The sequence below is a fragment of the Notolabrus celidotus genome, chromosome 1, assembly GCF_009762535.1.
Source record: "Notolabrus celidotus isolate fNotCel1 chromosome 1, fNotCel1.pri, whole genome shotgun sequence".
Lineage (NCBI taxonomy): Eukaryota > Metazoa > Chordata > Actinopteri > Labriformes > Labridae > Notolabrus > Notolabrus celidotus.
The window spans coordinates 17,993,435-18,011,613 of record NC_048272.1 but is presented as its reverse complement, the minus strand read 5'-3'; the positions used below and the strand labels follow the sequence as shown (position 1 = coordinate 18,011,613).

Below are 18,179 nucleotides of genomic sequence, written 5' to 3'. Positions count from 1 at the left end.
CAATAGAGTAATTTCCAAACTATCGATATAATAAATTTCTCAGTCACAATGAATAAATACTTGTAAAAACAGGACTATTTTCAGCAAAATGTACCTTAAGTACCAATTTGAAAAGGCTCGTAATTCCCTTATGTCAGATTCTTATAGCCTATATTTGTATAATTGATGTATGTGCACATCATGTTTGAACTGGTCAAGATCGTACATATCCTCATTAAGAACTTTGAGTGTTTTTACAAATAACTTTACCTGATTTTTTAGGATCATCTTCGTACTCATCTGTTTTCAAAAATAATAAAGCATTAATAAAGTAAATGTAGAAATAGGTGTAATAAATGTAACATGTGGTGTAAAATGTTGCAGATTTGTAACATAATGTGGCATAGATGAAAATACTTGAGCACTAGCCCTTCAAATGAGAGTGTTTGAGTAGTTGCTTATTATTTTCTGCCCTGCCAGGTTGAAAATCTCTCATTATCCAAAGACTAATAAGCTCAAAAACAACATAAATAACCTCCTCTTAAAGTAGAAGATCCAGAACGAATCATAAACAAATTTGTCTTCTAGAAATAGAAAGAAAAGAAGGGTAATGGGATCAGACAAAGCATTATTCTCCTTACCTTAAAAGAACTCCTACATAGTTATGCATAATTTGGACACTACATCATTTATTCATGCCCACAGGTACACACAGTTATAGCAAAAAGACCCTGCCAAGTTACTGTTCTCTTTCTTCAAGGATTAAAGGATTATATCTAACCGTGCAGGAAAAACTGAGACAAGATTTTTTTAAATGATGTAGTGAGGTGTGTGGATTGTTTGTCTTGTGTATCAAGTAAAGGTGCAAGAGGGGGGAAATGAGGGGTAATAATGCTCTTTTTTTTTTAGGGATTGAGGAGTTTTTGTCATATTTTGTCTCAATTTTGTTCCAAGGATTTACCAAAGACAACAAGCCAATTTATTCAAACAATAACTGCCTTTATATAGACATGTTTAAATATGCTATACTATAAGTGATATATAGATTACTGGGGGAAAAACAAAATGATAAATGTGCTTGAATAAATCATTATGATCCTCAAATCTAGGAACATTTTACAGTACAAATTGATAATTTTCTCATGTACCTGGAACTGTGCTTCAAAGGTAGCAGCTAGGATAATAATGATAAACATAACAAGTATTATACAGCTATGAACTGATCATGCTTTTGTTGTCTCTTGAGCAAATTAAAAGCAGAATACAATCTTTTAAAAAAGGGTTCTATATATCTAAAATCACCTCTAAAAATTGGTTAAATATTACATCCAATATTTTATACATGTTTTTATATAGCCTAATATGTTTTCCCATGATAGGCAATTTCCAGTAACTTTCTCAAGACCTCAACTATTTTTTCTAGTTTTCACCCAATAACAAAGCTTGCTGTTTTGTGATAGGTTAAGATAATGATAGGCCTAAATTAATCTGATATGATTCGAAAACCACTGTTATAATCACGAAATTATAAAAAAAAAAAAGTAAAAATCTCAAGAAATCAACTAAAATGAAGTTTGAGTCACGTGAATAATTGATGTTATCTCAATATAACGAGACAAACAAAACAATTTTGAGAAAACAGCTGATGTTAAATATTCATCTCAGAGTAAGTTAACGAAAATGTATAGTTGCACGTCAGCTTAGGGCTTCCGTAGAATCCTGGGCATACAGCAATGAACCAGTATTGCTGTTTATATCTCTAGACAAAATTAAAGTGGTATAAAATGTGTAAATATGTGTTATATGAATTTGATAATTACCTTAAAAACAGCAAATATACAATATATTAACAAACCTCTCTGGGTGAAAGTAAACTTAAGACTTACCTTTTTAATCTAGCTTTTAATTTGGAGTAATTTATTTTTAGCCCTGGACTGCATTATTATTATTTTGTATTATTCTTTTAATCATTATTATTTTAATAATTGCTTTAGCATTTATTTGCCTTTATTTATTTATCAATGTAGTTCTTGTTTATCTGATCTTATTAACGCTACCTTATTTTTAACTTTTCTTTCCACTCTTACTTATTTGATTAATTTCACTGTATTAATTTCATTTCATTTATAATCATGCCATTTGTAATTTTACAATTGCCATTGTTTTCTGTCTCTGTTATTCTGTGAAGCACTTTGGGTTGCATGTTTTTATGTATGAAAGGTGCTATATAAATAAAGTTGAGTTGAGTCGTCTGATTTTGAGCTTCACATTTACCAGCTTGTAGTAAATTGAACTGATAAAAAGAAAAGGATCAGTCATTTGAATCAAGGACTTGCACATAATAATCTCGGTTAAGCATTAGTTGAAGGGGGTAACGCTTTAAATAGTACCAGAGGGGTCCCTGTGATTCTATAACAGCGTTAAATAATGTGGGATCATTCGCCTCAATATTGCACCCCTGGTATATTTGGTAGTGTGCTCCAAAAACAGCCACTTCCATTGATAAACCAATGAGAAGGTGGCTGCAAATAGCAACAGCTGACGTCGACGCCCACTACGTGATTGGCGAACGATGACGCGCGGGCTGTTGCAACGTCAAACATCGTCCCCCTAGTTGTGCCATGCGCACTGGCGGTTGTTGTTGTTGAGCTGGTTGTTATGGCTGGACAAGGCCTCGGACTAAATTGAGAGGACCCCCCGCGCCACCCTGTCTCTGTTGCGGGACACCCGCCACCCATGGACGGCACAGACATGGACGTGGACGCGGAGCTCATGCAGAAGTTCAGCTGCATGGGCACCACGGACAAGGACGTCCTCATTTCCGAGTTTCAGAGGCTGCTGGGCTTCCAGCTCAACCCAGCCGGCTGCGCCTTCTTCCTGGACATGACCAACTGGTGAGTGCGGGGATACGTGGGCCTGTTCTCGGACAGCAGCATGACGCTAAGATAGCAGGATAATTAGCTAGTTAGCATCAACATTATTTAAAGAAACATAACAGAATAAATGCAGAAATATACGATGCTAAATATGCATTCAAGTGCTCCCTGAATGCTGGGAAATTCTGCTTTACCAAGTCGTTCTTCCAAATGTTGGTGTGTTCACGACCTGTAAGTCATTTCGAAACAACTGATGGACGACAAACATGAGATGGTGCGTTTATTGCTGAGAACAAATTGAGATCTCTTTACATGTAGAGCATTTAAAGAGTGCAGTCTGATGCCATAGTACACGAAACACAAGCACAAAGCAGTCACTCAGTATGTGGATTCGTTCAAACTTTTTTGCCCTCAACACAACATTTACTTCGGTCCGCCATATCTCAGCTCAATATGACGTCAGGCTTCGTCAACACGGCAGGTCAGGCTCCAACATTTTCTCATACTTTCCTTGTTTTTGTTCTGACTTTAGCGTTTACATTACGTTACCCATGGGAGCACTGTTTTTTCCGATTATTCCAACACCCCGTAAACGCACTGTACGTTAGATTTGTACGGAAACGGCAGTTAGCTCCTGTTAAACGGTAAAGTTGTCGAGTTAAATCACCCGAAAGCAACGATGAAGCTAACTGTCTAAATTAAGCTCAGGGAACTCTCGGCGTAGATTATCTGCCATATTACATAATAGTATTCAGAGCCAGTCTACCCAAGCACTTAAGGCAGCCACAACTCAAGGCAGCAGCCACTTCACGTTTGTCTGATGACGTAACCCGTCGTGATGTATCGACGGCTGCCAACAAGTGGTGTTAATCAATCCGTCTTTGTGTTTGTTATCAACATTTGTACTGGATTAAAATCAATCAATCAGTCATTAATGGTCTTGATCTCATCTTTTTAAAGGGACAACACACCTAAAAGTGGTAGTGTCTTTACTTTTGGGCATACATTCAGGGCAACGACGTCAGATTTACGCTATAGATATGACATCATCACGTGACCGGAGAAGCAGATGTTGACATTTTCCGCTGAAACGAACTCTTTAAGTTTTCATTTCAATTGATGAATGGCTTAAGGTGCTTTTCAACCAGAGGAACTTTACCCCGGAACTAAGCGCGTTTTGACCAGTGGACCCAGGGTATAAATTTAGTTCAGGGGTAGATAATCTCCCCCCCTAAAAGCCCCTGCTAGAGGGGTAGTACTTTTCAAAGGTCCCTGGACTTTCGGGGGGCAGGGCCTACAATGCTGAACGTGTCTGATTGGTAGATTAACCGCAGTGTTTTTATTCTGCCCGCCGTCCACAATGACAACTTTTTTTGCATGTGTGTACTATCCAAAAGAATAAGCTGTGATTCACTTGATTTAGCAGCTTGTAACAGTAGTCTTCTCTCAGCCCACCGCAAATGCGTCTCTCCCGGTGTCCCGGTTTTAAAAGTGACCCTGTAAACTGGAGACCTTCAGTTGAACGTGTCTGTTTGTGGAGTTTACACAGCTGTTGAAACACAAAGGGAGTTCCTGGGAATGCAAACTAATTTCAAAAGATTTCAAAAGATTCTCATCAGATAAGTATTTAATGATCGTCTAAATACGTTTATGAGGGACGCATCCGGCTGAAAGTCGGCAGTTAACAGGGACACAGTTTAAACCAAAAAAAATGGCTGATCTCTGCCATGGCTTTTTGAGTTAAAAACGATTTTAAAGCCGTGTTGAAACGTCTTTGCTACTCGCGCTTATCTCCTCTCACGTCTTGATCCAGGGAATCCATCTGTGATGAAAAATAGCATCATCTAAAACCGCGCTAGCTGAGTCTCTTCCATGCTAACAGGCTAACTGTTGTGTTGCTCATAATGATACCTCCCTGTCCGTCTGCTTCTATGGTGTCATCTGTGATGAATGGCATTTGTCTTTGTCCTACTGCCCTCTACTGGTCTGGTGGTGTACTGCCTTTACTTTTTATTTCTTCCATATGTCACTTGCCTGATTGGCACAATCTACCCAGGAGTTCAGCCTGAACGCAGACAACATTGGGGGAACAGAACCTTTTAGTTCAGAGTAAAGTAGTATTGGGGACTAAAAGACCCCAAAACTCTTGGTCGAAATGCACCGATACAGGAAGAAATTAGGAACTTATCAGGTCTTATTTAAGCACTGTCATTCTGAGCTGTTTGTTTTCAAGACTAGGGATTTCCCCCAAAGAGTCCCACACACAGATGTTTGTCTCATGACCTGCTTTCAGGTGATGACTCATAGTCTGCTTTCCTCAGAAGGTTTACTTCAATTGTTCATTTACAAGTGTTTTATATTTTGCAGATAGTCTTAGAGATGATCTGATCTCGTACATGCCCCTTATTATTGTTTACCAAAGAATAATAGATGTGTACCACTCAGTCTGTGTGGATTTTGTGATATGATGACCATGATTGTTCCATCACAAAATTATTTTCTTCAGATTAAAGATCCTTAAGAATAATTCATTGAAACGTCTCTATCTCTTGTCTCTGCTGAAGAGTTCTTGTGTTAAGTGATCTCATTCCTGAGACAGACAACCTGCCCACAGAGGACTGGACTTCACTCCAAATAGCACAACAAGTTTCTTATTTCCTCCTTTTCATTTCAGAGTTTACTCAGCAACTTCCTGTTAGCTTAAGGTGAAACACCTTAAGATAAAGGAGAACAGACAAAGAAGTACACCTGTGCCAAATCATATGAAAATGCAACATAAGCACGGAGCAAGAATAATACAAAAGAAACCCATGAAAAATCCATATCAAGCCTATTATTGCTCTTACCACAGTGAAACTAATAAATCAATTGAACCCTTAGAAATCCATCAGAATTAGTCAAAGATTCTACTTTTAGTTATTCTTATATATTAAAGCCTATTTAATAATTTTTTTCGATTATTATTAATTTTATTTTTCAATTTTGACTTGACATCTTGTGAGAAAATAGCTTGTGTGAAATGTCTTCATTTTTTTATTTTTTTTTTATAAGTTATAAGTTATATTTTTGGGGCTTTTTTGCCTTTATTTGATAGGATAGCCGCAGGGGTAAGACATGCAGCAAGTATTTGCAGCCGGGAGTTGAACTGGCAAGCCCTATGACTAGGACTGCAACCCCTGCTCCTGGCGGAGAATTGCTGCACGTCACGGACACATCGACGCACAAGTATGTGGTGCTCCTGTCCGCGTCAGCCCCTGCTGCATAGGGGCGATGCAGAAGTATAAATAAGCCTTTAGACTGCTAGGCTACCAGTTCCCCGTAGTGTCTTTATTCTGTGTCTCTACTAGTTTAAGTTTCCCCATCTGTTTTGGAGAGGAGGAGTGGCTCTTGTTAGAAACTTCTTGAATGAACACAATTAAAGGAACCCTAACCTAAACAACCTGAGCTACTTTAGTGTTGTTGAGTCACACTGAAGAAGGTGTAGGATTTGCTGTTTTTGCACGACCCATACTCGGATCAAGGCACCATGTTTGTGCCACCATGTCCAGGCTACACTGCACTGTCTCTATTGAGAAAAGGCTGTTAAGATAGAGAATAAAACCAAACACTTTCATAGTTGATGATGCTGAAAAGAAATCCTCTTGCCAGGGAAGGTGTCATGCTTAATTCTGACTTGAGAGAACACCGTGCTCTTCTCTTTGTGTGTCAACAGGAACCTGCAGGCTGCTATCGGCGCATATTATGACTTTGAAAGTCCCAACGTCAACACGCCATCCATGTCCTTCGTTGAAGATGTGACAATTGGGGAAGGAGAATCAGTTCCTCCAGATACACCTTTCACAAAGACCTGGAGAATACAAAACACAGGTGTGGAGCACTGCACTACACTCATGTTTAGTCGATGCATTACAAAAAGCCTTTTTGTATGTGTGTGTAATTTGTGTGGGAGTAAGTGTCGGTTACAGCGTCATGGTTTCCCTGAGCTGCGTAAAAAAACAGACTCTTCTTTGTTGGTTGTAGGTGCAGAGTCGTGGCCGCCTGGGGTCTGTCTAAAGTACGTGGGCGGGGATCAGTTTGGGCATGTAAACACAGTAATGGTAAAGTCATTAGACCCCCAGGAGATATCAGATGTGAGTGTCCAAATGCGAAGTCCCACAAATCCAGGCATGTACCAGGGCCAGTGGAGGATGTGTACAGCCACTGGGTTATTCTATGGAGGTAGGATTCCCTCAGATTTTATCAGACAACTCATTTCAAACTGTCTTTCATCCCGAGTTGTTTCATCAGCAGCTCATCATCTACCCTTCTTTTCTCCATAGACATCATCTGGGTGATTCTTAGTGTAGAAGTCGGAGGCCTCCTCGGCGTGACCCAGCAGCTCTCCTCATTCGAGACAGAATTCAACACCCAACCCCAGCGCAACGTGCAGGGAGACTTCAACCCATTCGCCTCACCGCAGAAAAACAAGCACGATGCCACTGACAACAGCTTCAGAGATCCTGGTGGGCAATGGGAGCGCACGCAGGAGCCAATCCAGCAAGATCAAAACGGACTGTCTCATAATGCTGTAAATAGAGCGTCAAATGGTCTCCAAACCAATCTTTCTGTGGTGAAATATGGTCAGGTACGTCTAATTCAAATGTAGTCATCTCGATTACAGCTTTAAACCCAAACATTCACAACACTCGCTAGAAGCCTCTCTGTTATTGTTTATCTGTGCATGTGAAAAAGACTGCTCTTAAGAAATCTACATAATGATAGAGGAGAAAGCATCCATCCACAGTGTTTGGAGTCAGTTATAGTCTTGGTTTGTTCAGGCTGTCTTCAGTGATTACTTGAATACTTAGTTTAAGAGGATCATGTCAGTGGTGATGCGTGTGTTGACTAATCAAAAAGACTGATACCCTTTTTCCACTGAGGCAGTTTACTCTTTACTGGTCTAGAACCGCAAACCGCTTATGTCAGGGGCGAGGGGTGGGGGTGGGGGGGGGGGGGGGGGGGGTCGCTGTCCAGAATGAAAAGTGTTGCACTGTCACTTAGGAAGACGCGATGCTGAGACTATAATGCTTTTCATGTGGACAACAGAATCAAAATGTGTTCCCCTTTCTTAAATTTAATTTGTTCAGCAAATGTATTGCCACTCCACCTTTCACATAATGGGATATCTCTGTGTAAGTTGTGGCCTCAGGGTGTCATTAAAAGCTCATGAAGTATTGAAAACAGAGAGGTTTCTTCCTCCAGGGAGCATCGGTGTGCTCATTCAATTTTATGGCAGCCTGCTTCATACATTTTCATATTGGCTCTGTAAAACTGAAAAGTTGTGACTGTAATATTTGTATGCGTTGTAGTAGACGCACTTTCTTTCCAAAAACCTCCTTTGTAGTATTGGAGCACTCTATTGATTCATAGGAAAGTGACGTGAAGCTGAAGGACAGATTCAGATAATCAGGATTCATCTCTTAGGGTCATTTACAGCTGCCTGGTCCGTTGCTGTTCAGATATCAAGTTCTGCATCTAAGGACTTATCATCCAGACAGGAAGCTCAGATCAGTCTTTGTGAAATCCAGATTAAACCCTGATCAGTTCTAATAAGTGTGGACGGCAGAGAAACCCATGTGCTGGGGATTTTTGGCGAATCAGACCCAAGCCACATTTGTAGATTGTTTGAAATGATCTCCTGATTTGTGCAGACATCAGAAGAGAGTAGACAATCATTACTAATGTACTCAAGAAAAACAACCTCATCTCATCTGTACTCAACTGTACTCTTCACTTTGTCCTCATATGTCGGCACGAACTCAGATTTCCCAAAATACATATTTTTAGCCGCATCTTATTCCAGCTAACTCCAGCGGTCTCACTAGTGTGGCTGGAACTGTCTCTCATACTCCTCGTCACTCTCCATCGACTCCTCTGGTGATATTATTTTCTTCACCTTTTCACTTTTGCCAGTTTTTTGGTGAGGAACTGGAGCTTTCAAAATCATAGTAGTTTGAGAGAGAACCCACGCTGCAGTCTGAGCTTATGACACATTGATGCTGTAGCAGTAATTAACAAGATGACAAAAATCACTGTCGAAAGCTGGTTATCACAGGAAGACAATGTGAAAGTATGTGACGTGATCTCATCGGCTACATGATCTCTTGTTTTAACTGGCCTGAGCGAGCGAAGGAAACGTGCAATCAGCTGGCCCGGAGTCTGTCAATCATCCATCAGGGCCAGTTATAATGGGCATATGTCTCAATGTAGAGAATTTGGCCTCCCATATTGGACTTCAAAGGGATTTCTGAAAAAGTTTGCCTGATGGGATAGTTAAAGTCTGCACCACAGGAGGACAACACGAGGACCAGCATACATAGTTCCTAACACCTACAGTATGTCCCTACCACAGCTACTCATGCACACAGGATGGGGTTGCCTGAGCACTTCGATCCAATCTGAGAACTTGCAAATGAAGGTGCAGACAGGTTGTCTTGTCTGAAATACCTGATTTGGGAAACAAATCTGATTTGCCTGCAGCCTGAACAGTGACTAGACTGCACTCACCAGTATTCTGTAACGGCTCCCCTCCTCTGTCCCCCGCTGGCCTGCACTCGCATTGCTCGAGTCCCATCCAGGCCCGAGCATGATTAGGACTACCTCTTTGTCACCACCTCGTAATACAACACATGGTGGATTTGATCCATGTCGCTATGATCATTTAAAGGGGATGTTATTTTTAAACATGAACTGTAACTCAGGATGTGATGACTCAGCATTTTGCAATCCCTGTTTGATGATGTCACCATTAGTTTGTGAATTTTATTGCCAAGTCATTGCGCCATGATCAGAATAATTAGCTGTAGAGTCTTTAAACCAAGTTTATGATCTCTGCAGAGGAAGTGTTGTGTTGTCACTCCGTGTACTTCACAGTGCTACATCTCACTTAGTCATTGGAATCACCTTGATCTCTCAGGTGGGGCAGCTTAATTGTTATACAGTAGCACTACCTCATACCTGTCATAGCTGAGCCTTTGTTCCTGGTTTTGGCTGCTGGCTTCTCTTTGGTGGTGAAACGGGACTGTTGACAACGACTTGGCTTTGTCAGCCTGTTGAGGCATTAATCTGAACATACAGCGACTTAGCTGCTTCCTGCATGTCCTGAAGGTTGTGTTACTGCCTTGATACTGATGACAATAGCAGACAGCAGTGCAGCTCTCACATGCTGTTTATGCAAAAATAAATTTATATTGGAGCCCAAACAACATGGAGTATGAGAAACTGATACCAGTACTGTTTCGTCTGGGGGGGGGGGGGGGGGGGGGGGTGCACAGATTATTTAAAACTAGAATAAAAGTACACATTTCTTTACGGTTTATGCACCCACAATGTACATACGTAATGGTTACTCAGATGACTGCTGTATTGAATAAATAACAATTCAAGAGCATTCTAACACTGATCACCATCACCTCAGCTGTGATGCTGACAGTGTGGAGAGTCTTGTAAACGATCAATTAATCAATCAAGCTTTACTTATATAGCATATTTCATACAAATCAAATGCAATTAAAAGTGCTTTACAGCAATTGAAAACAAGAAAGAAGCAGAAACAAAATAATGGCAAGACATTAAAAAACAAAGATGGATTTTAAATTGAGGCTGATGCACACCAACAACAGAAAAATAAATGTAATTAAAATAAGTTAATGCGTCATATTAATAAGAATATAAATAGTTAAAATAAATACATTTAAAAATGGCAAGGGTAAGAGTTTAAAGTAAAATTAAGGCTAAAAATATCAATAAAACTGAAAAGATAAGTACAAATAAATAAATAAATAAATAAGAATAAAATAAGATAAACAGTTAAAATGAATAAACTAATAAAGCAAGATATAAATCAAAAGTAAAAAGTAAGAAATCCATCCATCCATCCATTTTCTTCCGCTTATCCGGGGTCGGGTCGCGGGGGTAGCAGTCCACGCAAATTGACCCAGACATCCCTCTCCCCGGCGACACTTTCCAGCTCCTCCTGGGGAATCCCGAGGCGTTCCCAGACCAGGCGGGAGATATAATCCCTCCACCGCGTTCTGGGTCTACCCCGGGGCCTTCTCCCGGTTGGACGTGCCCGGAACACCTCTAAAGGGAGGCGTCCGGGAGGCATCCTTATCAGATGCCCGAACCACCTCAGCTGACTCCTTTCGACGCGGAGGAGCAGCGGCTCTACTCCAGGTTCCCTCCGGATGTCCGAGCTCCTGACCCTATCTCTAAGGCCAAGCCCAGACACCCTTCGCAGAAAACTCATTTCAGCCGCTTGTATCCGCGATCTTATCCTTTCGGTCATGACCCACAGCTCATGACCATAGGTGAGGGTTGGAACGTAGACCGACTGGTAAATTGAAAGCTTTACCTTCCGGCTCAGCTCCCTCTTCACCACAATGGTCCGATACAACATCCGCATCACTGCTGACGCTGCACCAATCCGCCTGTGGATCTCACGCTCCATTTTACCCCCACTCGCGAACAAGACCCCGAGATACTTAAACTCCCCCACTTGGAGCAAAGTCTCACTCCCCACCGAGAGAGAGCAATCCACAGTTTTCCGGCAGAGAACCATGGCCTCAGACTTGGAGGTGCTAACTCTCATCCCGGCCGCTTCGCATTCAGCTGCAAACCGCCCCAATGCCCGCTGGAGGTCCCCGCTCGAGGAAGCCAACAGAACCACATTGTCTGCAAAAAGCAGAGATGAGATTCCAAGCTCCCCGAACTGGAGACCCTCCTCCCCCCGGCTGCGCCTTGAGATCCTGTCCATAAAGATTACAAACAGGATCGGTGACAAGGGGCAACCCTGGCGGAGTCCAACACGCACCGAGAATGCGTCCGACTTTGTGCCAAGTATGCGGACACAACTCTCACTTTGGTCGTACAGGGACCGGAGAGCTCGCAGTAGCGGCCCCCGAACCCCATACTCCCGCAGTACCCCCCACAAGAGCCCCTGTGGTACACGATCGTAGGCCTTCTCCAAGTCCACAAAACACATGTAGACTGGATGGGCAAACTCCCATGCCCCCTCAAGGAGCCTCGCAAGGGTAAAGAGCTGGTCCACTGTCCCGCTGCCAGGACCAAAACCACATTGTTCCTCCTGTATCCGAGGTTCGACCTCTGGTCGGAGCCTCCTTTCCAGCACCCTAGAGTACACTTCCCGGGAGGCTGAGAAGTGTGATACCCCTATAATTGGAGCACACTCTCCAGTCCCCCTTTTTGAAAATGGGAACCACCACCCCGGTCTGCCACTCCACAGGCACCGGCCCAGACCTCCACGCGACACTGAAGAGGCGTGTCAGCCAAGAAAGCCCAACAATGTCCAGAGCCTTCAGCATCTCGGGGCGAATCTCATCCACCCCCGGCGCCTTGCCACTGGGGAGCTTTTTGACTACCTCAGTGACCTCTGCCAAGGAAATGGGCAGTTGAAGGGCGTTGAAGTCCCCCAGGAGAACAATGGCGTCCCCATCCGGGATCCCTTCCAGAACCCCATCTAGAGACTCCAAGAAGGCCGGGTACTCCAAACTGCCATTTGGTGCATATGCACAAACAACAGTCAGAGCCTTCCTCCCTGCAACCTTAAGTCGCAGGGAGGCGACCCTCTCGCCCCCCGGGGAAAACTCCAATATTGAGGCCCTCAGCCGGGGGCTTGTGAGTATCCCCACACCCGCCCGGCGCCTCTCCCCCGAGCAACATCGGAATAGGAGAGAGTCCAGCCCCTCTCCAGGAGTTTGGTTCCAGAACCAGAGCAGTGCGTGGAGGTAAGCCCAACTATATCTAGCTGGTATTGCTCCACCTCCCGCACTAACTCCGGCTCCTTCCCCACCAGCGAGGTAACGTTCCACGTCCCAACAGCCAGTCTATGCCACCGGGGATCAGCACGCCCAGGCCTCCTACCCGGACCGCCACCCGGCCTCCTACGCACCCAACAGCTCCGCTCAAATCCTTCGGCAGGCTGTTCCATAGTTTAGGAGCGTAGTGGCTGAAAGCAGCGTCACCAAATGTTTTTGTTCTCCTATAAGGAACAGCTAAAAGAGAGGAGCTGGAGGATCTGAGAGGCCTCCCCGGGTTATACCCTAAAAGCATCTCTGATTATGTAGTTTGTGTGAGGCCATGCAGTGCCTTTAAAAACTAGTAAAATAATTTTGAAATCAATACGAAAAGCAACAGGCAGCCAATGTAAAGATTTTAAAATAGGCGTAATGTGTGCTCTCCTTCTGGTCTAAAACTCTTGCTGCTGCATTTTGTATTAATTGCAGTTTGTGAATTGTGTTCTTTGGAAGACAAGAAAGGAGAGCATTGCAGTGGTGTAACCTGCTGGTAATAAAAGCACACATCAGTCTCTCTGTGTTGCCTAGAGAGTCCAAACGATTCAGATCACACTCTGCTGTGCATCTGCTTCACATATATATATATGTCTGTGTTGCTCCATATCGCATATCGGCTGTTAATATTGGCCAAGCAATATTCATTGGGCTCTGGTTATTATGTAATTTTGCACAAAATCCACCTCGACCAATTCCCTTTGGTCAAAGGCAAAGGTCACTGTTAACCAAAGTTGTTAACATTTAAGTGAACGCATTACATCAGCAGTGCCTGAAGGGAGTTTTTAACATGAGTTCTTTTTTAAATCTGAATGCCATCAGTGATCAATAAATGGAAAATTTCCCCTCATAAACTCCACCCTCTCATTTATCCGTCGTAAGAAGGGTCCATCCACAATCACACACACAGAGAGAGAGAGAGAGAGAGAGAGAGAGAGAGCGAGAAGATGACCGTAGAGAGAGGGCAGAGAGAGAGAGAGATGAGAGTATAAGAAGAAGAGCGGATGAGCGAGAGGAGAGAGAGGGAGAGAGAGAGAGAGAGAGAGAGAGAGAGAGAGAGAGAGAGAGAGAGAGAGAGAGAGAGAGAGAGAGAGAGAGAGAGAGAGAGAGAGAGAGAGAGAGAGAGAGAGAGAGAGAGTGAGAGTGACAGAGAGAGAGAGAGAGAGAGAGAGAGAGAGAGAGAGATTCAGGCGCTGATGTTTTTAAGAACCTACTGTTCTTACATACACAGCATTTTACAACAACATATAGGGAACTGAGGTGACTAGAAAGCAGAGAAACTCAGCTCAATGTGAATGAAGTTGTAAATGTTCAAGAATATTACCTGCTGTGTACATTCATCAGCTCACCCTGAGGTCATAAAGTCTTCTTGACTGGGGCTGGCAGGGAAAAGTAGAGATGAAATCGATGTGAACGGATTCGGCTGTTTGCGTTCAGGAATGCACCTCACTCAAACGATGATGATTGGAAATGTTCAGGAGTGCAGTGCGTGTGTGAAAGGGACGAGGGAAATGCTCACTGGCTTTATGCCTCTCCTGTAATTGATTACGGTGTAACCTCTGCTCATGATGATTTGGGCCTACTTACTATACCTTTACCTTACTTTTGGGGTCATGTTTTCTTTCTTTCTGACTTTCTTTCAGTGTCTTGATCACAGGTATCATTCTGTGGAAACTATGAAAGCTGTAGATAATAACTTCACTGGTCAATGCAAACACACGGCGCTGTTTCACCTCTCTTTCTACCTCTAATGCCTGCTCAGTGCACCCCACCGTTAAGCCTCTGTGCATTCTACATTACAAATGGGGCGTAACTGTCCTGTCTTGGACGTGCATCGTAAAAATTGGTTGGTTATGCTAGTTAAATGCATCTCCTGTAGAGTGTTGGCTTTATTTGGTTCACAGTGTTTCTGTTTGTAACTTCATTTTCTTATTTTTTCCAGGGTATTCACGGACCCTATCCATTCGGACAGAGCTAGAACAACAAAGATCCCCCCTCTCTCGGTGGATGAAGAGCTAAACACCCTGGAAGTCCTTAAACACAGAGGAGTCTGGAGGGGGGAAAAACTTTTGTTTTCTATTGACTCATGACAACCCTCTCCCTGACCTCATGGCCCTTTCCACAGAAACACAAACTACAGTGGGGTGATGGATTACATCCGTTACAGTGAAAACACCCCACCTGACATCAACACCTGGACTCGCATGTGTGAATGCTTCATTACAGAGTGCTACAAACCCTTAAAAATACAAACACTCAACTACTTTTATTTCAGCTGTAAGACACGTCTGATTAAAGGGAAATCAGCCCTAAACAATCCGCTCACTATTTGGTTCTCTTCAGGGTGCATACACAGATCTGGAAACGGTTGTTAGATAGAGAATAGATTCAATTAATGTTGTCGTTGCTCATTTTGAGGCCTTAAAGACGTTTAAAAGAGAGACTGAAAAATTGTTCTCAAAGAAAGAGTTTCTTCTATCGAAGTTTTGTCCATAAGTTAATGAACTATTTCCTCTTCTTGCCTGTGGATGAAAGCCTCAGCATGGTTTCACTTTGCTAAACAGTTGGTATGTCAACGAGTATGACAAGTTTTACCGGGCTGTCTCAGATAATTAACAAAGTATCGACTATCACAAATTACTGTTATCAAATCACAATGTTTTATAAGTTCCTGTGTGACATAAGAAGGTACAGATGAGACTGTTTACATCGTGTTAGCTTTAACTTTATATTACAGCTCAACACGGTTAAATCATTTGAGCTAGGTGAGGGAAGTGACGAAAACGGAAATACTTTCAATGTATTTGTGTCAAGTCACCTTAAATGCCTGATCCTAGCAGATGTCAATCTTTCACATTTGTTTAGTTTTGCGTGTTATCAAACCCAGAGAGTTTCAAGTAGGTGATCATTTTTCAAATGGGATTAGAAATAATAAACGGCTGTGACACGTTTACAAGCTGCTATTAGGAAAGAGCTCCATGTGAAGTTAGATGTTCTGCTCTTTATATTTCTGATTTTCCCTTTTGGACAAATCTTCCTGTCAATATTGTAAAAACTAGGGACGTTTTTAAGCAACTAAATTCCTAGTTTTTTACACGTAAATTGAAATTCTGACTAACAGACTACTCTAAATGTTAAAAACGCTCTGAAACAATTAACACAGGATCACAGAACCTGCGTGTGAACAATGTCTAATTGGAATGTCGAGTATGGATAACACTAGCAGAGTCAGCACCACCAGCCTTCGATCCTCTTTGCTGGTTAACGTCCACATGCCCGCGCTGGTTACTCATTGCTCTTGTCGAGTTATATGCCAGTTTAACCAGAAGCAGCTATGTCTTCATTTTCTAAGTCAAAATACTGCCAAACCACGCCGCGCTACGAGAGGCCATCTGTCATGCGTACTTGTTTACATCCGGATAGTAGAACACTGTAGCATCATGGCAGTATCCGTTTACTGAGGTACAGCCCTCACTAGTGGTGAGTGACAGAGCTGCAGCTTAGACACAACATATGACGGGCATCTTGGCCTTTGGTAGTAACAATAATATGTTAACTGACAAGTCATTCTGGTGCCGACTAGCAGGGGTGATGGTTTGATTGTTTGGTCAATTAAACGTGCACATCCCTGTTTAAACCACACTACAGCGATCCCAGTGTTTACTGTTTTACCGCAGTGAATCATTTCAAATAACATTACTTTGTAGAGTCCAGACAATCTGTGTTTAAAGTCAAAACCAACCCCATATTATGTCTGAAAGCAGTATCAATCAATAACAAAATGCAAAAGACAGAACGCCACAAATCAAAACGTACAGATATTTAAAGATCGGAAACGATCCTCCATTTTCACAGAGACAATATGTTGCATCCTGCCTGGTGTAAGAACCCTGTCACTCTTAAAGATCAAATCAGGAGAACCGAGACACTAATCTGCTCTGTCATAAAGCATCTATGTCTCCAGACAGCATCAGATGTTTTATTATTTGGCTTTAGGGTTGATTTTCCCTTAAAATAGATGCTGAAGGGTGAAGTGAGTGAATGTGAGAAAGTGAGGTGTGAGGAAGGGTTGAAAAAGCCATTTAAATCTATTTTGCCTGATGTGTGACTGTAGTCTGAGTCAACATGTCAACACATGTATGTGTCCTATATATGTAAGTATGTATGCCAGTGTGTGTTTGGGTGTGTGTGTTAAGGTTTCTCTTTGAATTGAACTGACATCGTAATGGTGTATACTACTTGGGCAAAGGATGACGTGTCTGTTCACAAACACATCTATAATGAGAAATCTTTACTGGGTGTGTACCTCTGAAGTATTGCTGCAGTGTGTGGATGAACTGACTCACGATTTGCCCTTTTGTTATTTATTTTTTGTTTTATCATGCACCTCAGTAGCTTCAAGTCCCGTTTAAAGCCAGCAGGTGGTGCTATAAATCAGAAGATCAACCTTAACACTTGATTCTCACATCATGCTGAGTACCTTGTCATGAAAAAGTGATACATAGTGGTTTGATTTAAGTGATATTTGAGTATGAAAATGAATGGTTCACATCAGGGTTTGCACTGATGTTCTGTTACTGCTATTTGCACAATTCTGTTTGTTGCTTCTGATAAGGAAATGTAGTTTTTTCAGCTTCTTCAGATTGTTATACCAGCATTCTCTGGAAAGTTTTATTGTTTTCTTTTGCTCATCTTCTCTTCCCTGAAGGCCTTGTAGCTTTAAAGTTTTGTTTCCATGGTTCTTAAACATTAGTTTTATCACCACAGTGATGTCTGATCTTGAAAATTGGAGATCAGTTCATGTCATTTAGGTTTTGCACATCAACTATCTGTCTGCTATCACACCTGAATTTTAACCTCAGCTTTGCCTTGTTCATTTTGTTCCACATTTATTTCATCATGTTTTTTGGGTTTCAAAATAAAAGAGGGAAAATTTGTTAATTGGACTCCATGACAGTGTTATATTTTTTTCTAAGGGGATATTTCTCCACAAAAGATGACAAGGTTTTTTTTTGCTTCTGTCTCTGAGTGGTTATAATGAACCTCTAAATGATATTTCATGACATTTAGAGCTCATTGCAGTTTGTACATCAGCGTTCTGTGTTGCTGTGTTTGTTTTAAGAGTCAGCTGAAAGTCCTCCTCCCAAACAGTATACACTGTTCTTCTTTGCTTCTCTGAGTCACGTAATTTTTTTTGTGTGTGTGTGGATGTGGATGTGTGTGTCAACTGGTGAGAAATCTGAACATTGCTGGATTCATTCTCTAGTTTTAGTTTGTGACTATGTGGGGGTTTGAGACTGGTGGCATGGTGAGTGGATGAGATGAAAGTTTACATAGTCCTAAAATAGCACATTTATCTGAAGAGAAATTGTCAAAATAAAGCTTTTTCCCTGTATCTATAATTAAGCATTTGTATGATTAAATTAACACTGAAACAAGGAGTATGTTGTCTTTTTTAAGGGCAGAAAATATGAGC

General features: G+C 42.0%; 1 protein-coding gene across 1 annotated transcript; it reads left to right on the top strand.

Moving 5' to 3' along the window:
• Positions 1-2,547: 2,547 nt before the first annotated feature.
• On the top strand, positions 2,548-18,144 carry ilrun (inflammation and lipid regulator with UBA-like and NBR1-like domains). Its single transcript, XM_034677959.1, has 5 exons — positions 2,548-2,873; positions 6,568-6,722; positions 6,876-7,073; positions 7,175-7,479; positions 14,646-18,144. The coding sequence occupies exons 1-5, from the start codon at positions 2,716-2,718 to the stop codon at positions 14,679-14,681; spliced, it is 852 nt and encodes a 283-aa protein (XP_034533850.1). The 5' UTR covers positions 2,548-2,715; the 3' UTR covers positions 14,682-18,144.
• Positions 18,145-18,179: the final 35 nt, after the last annotated feature.

Excerpts from the sequence above, each read along its gene's own strand:
- ilrun (XM_034677959.1), top strand. The coding sequence starts at position 2,716 with ATGGACGGCACAGACATGGACGTGGACGCGGAGCTCATGCAGAAGTTC. Across the intron at positions 2,874-6,567 it reads TTCCTGGACATGACCAACTG|GAACCTGCAGGCTGCTATCG; the intron begins GTGAGTGCGGGG and ends GTGTGTCAACAG. Across the intron at positions 7,074-7,174 it reads CACTGGGTTATTCTATGGAG|ACATCATCTGGGTGATTCTT; the intron begins GTAGGATTCCCT and ends TTTTCTCCATAG.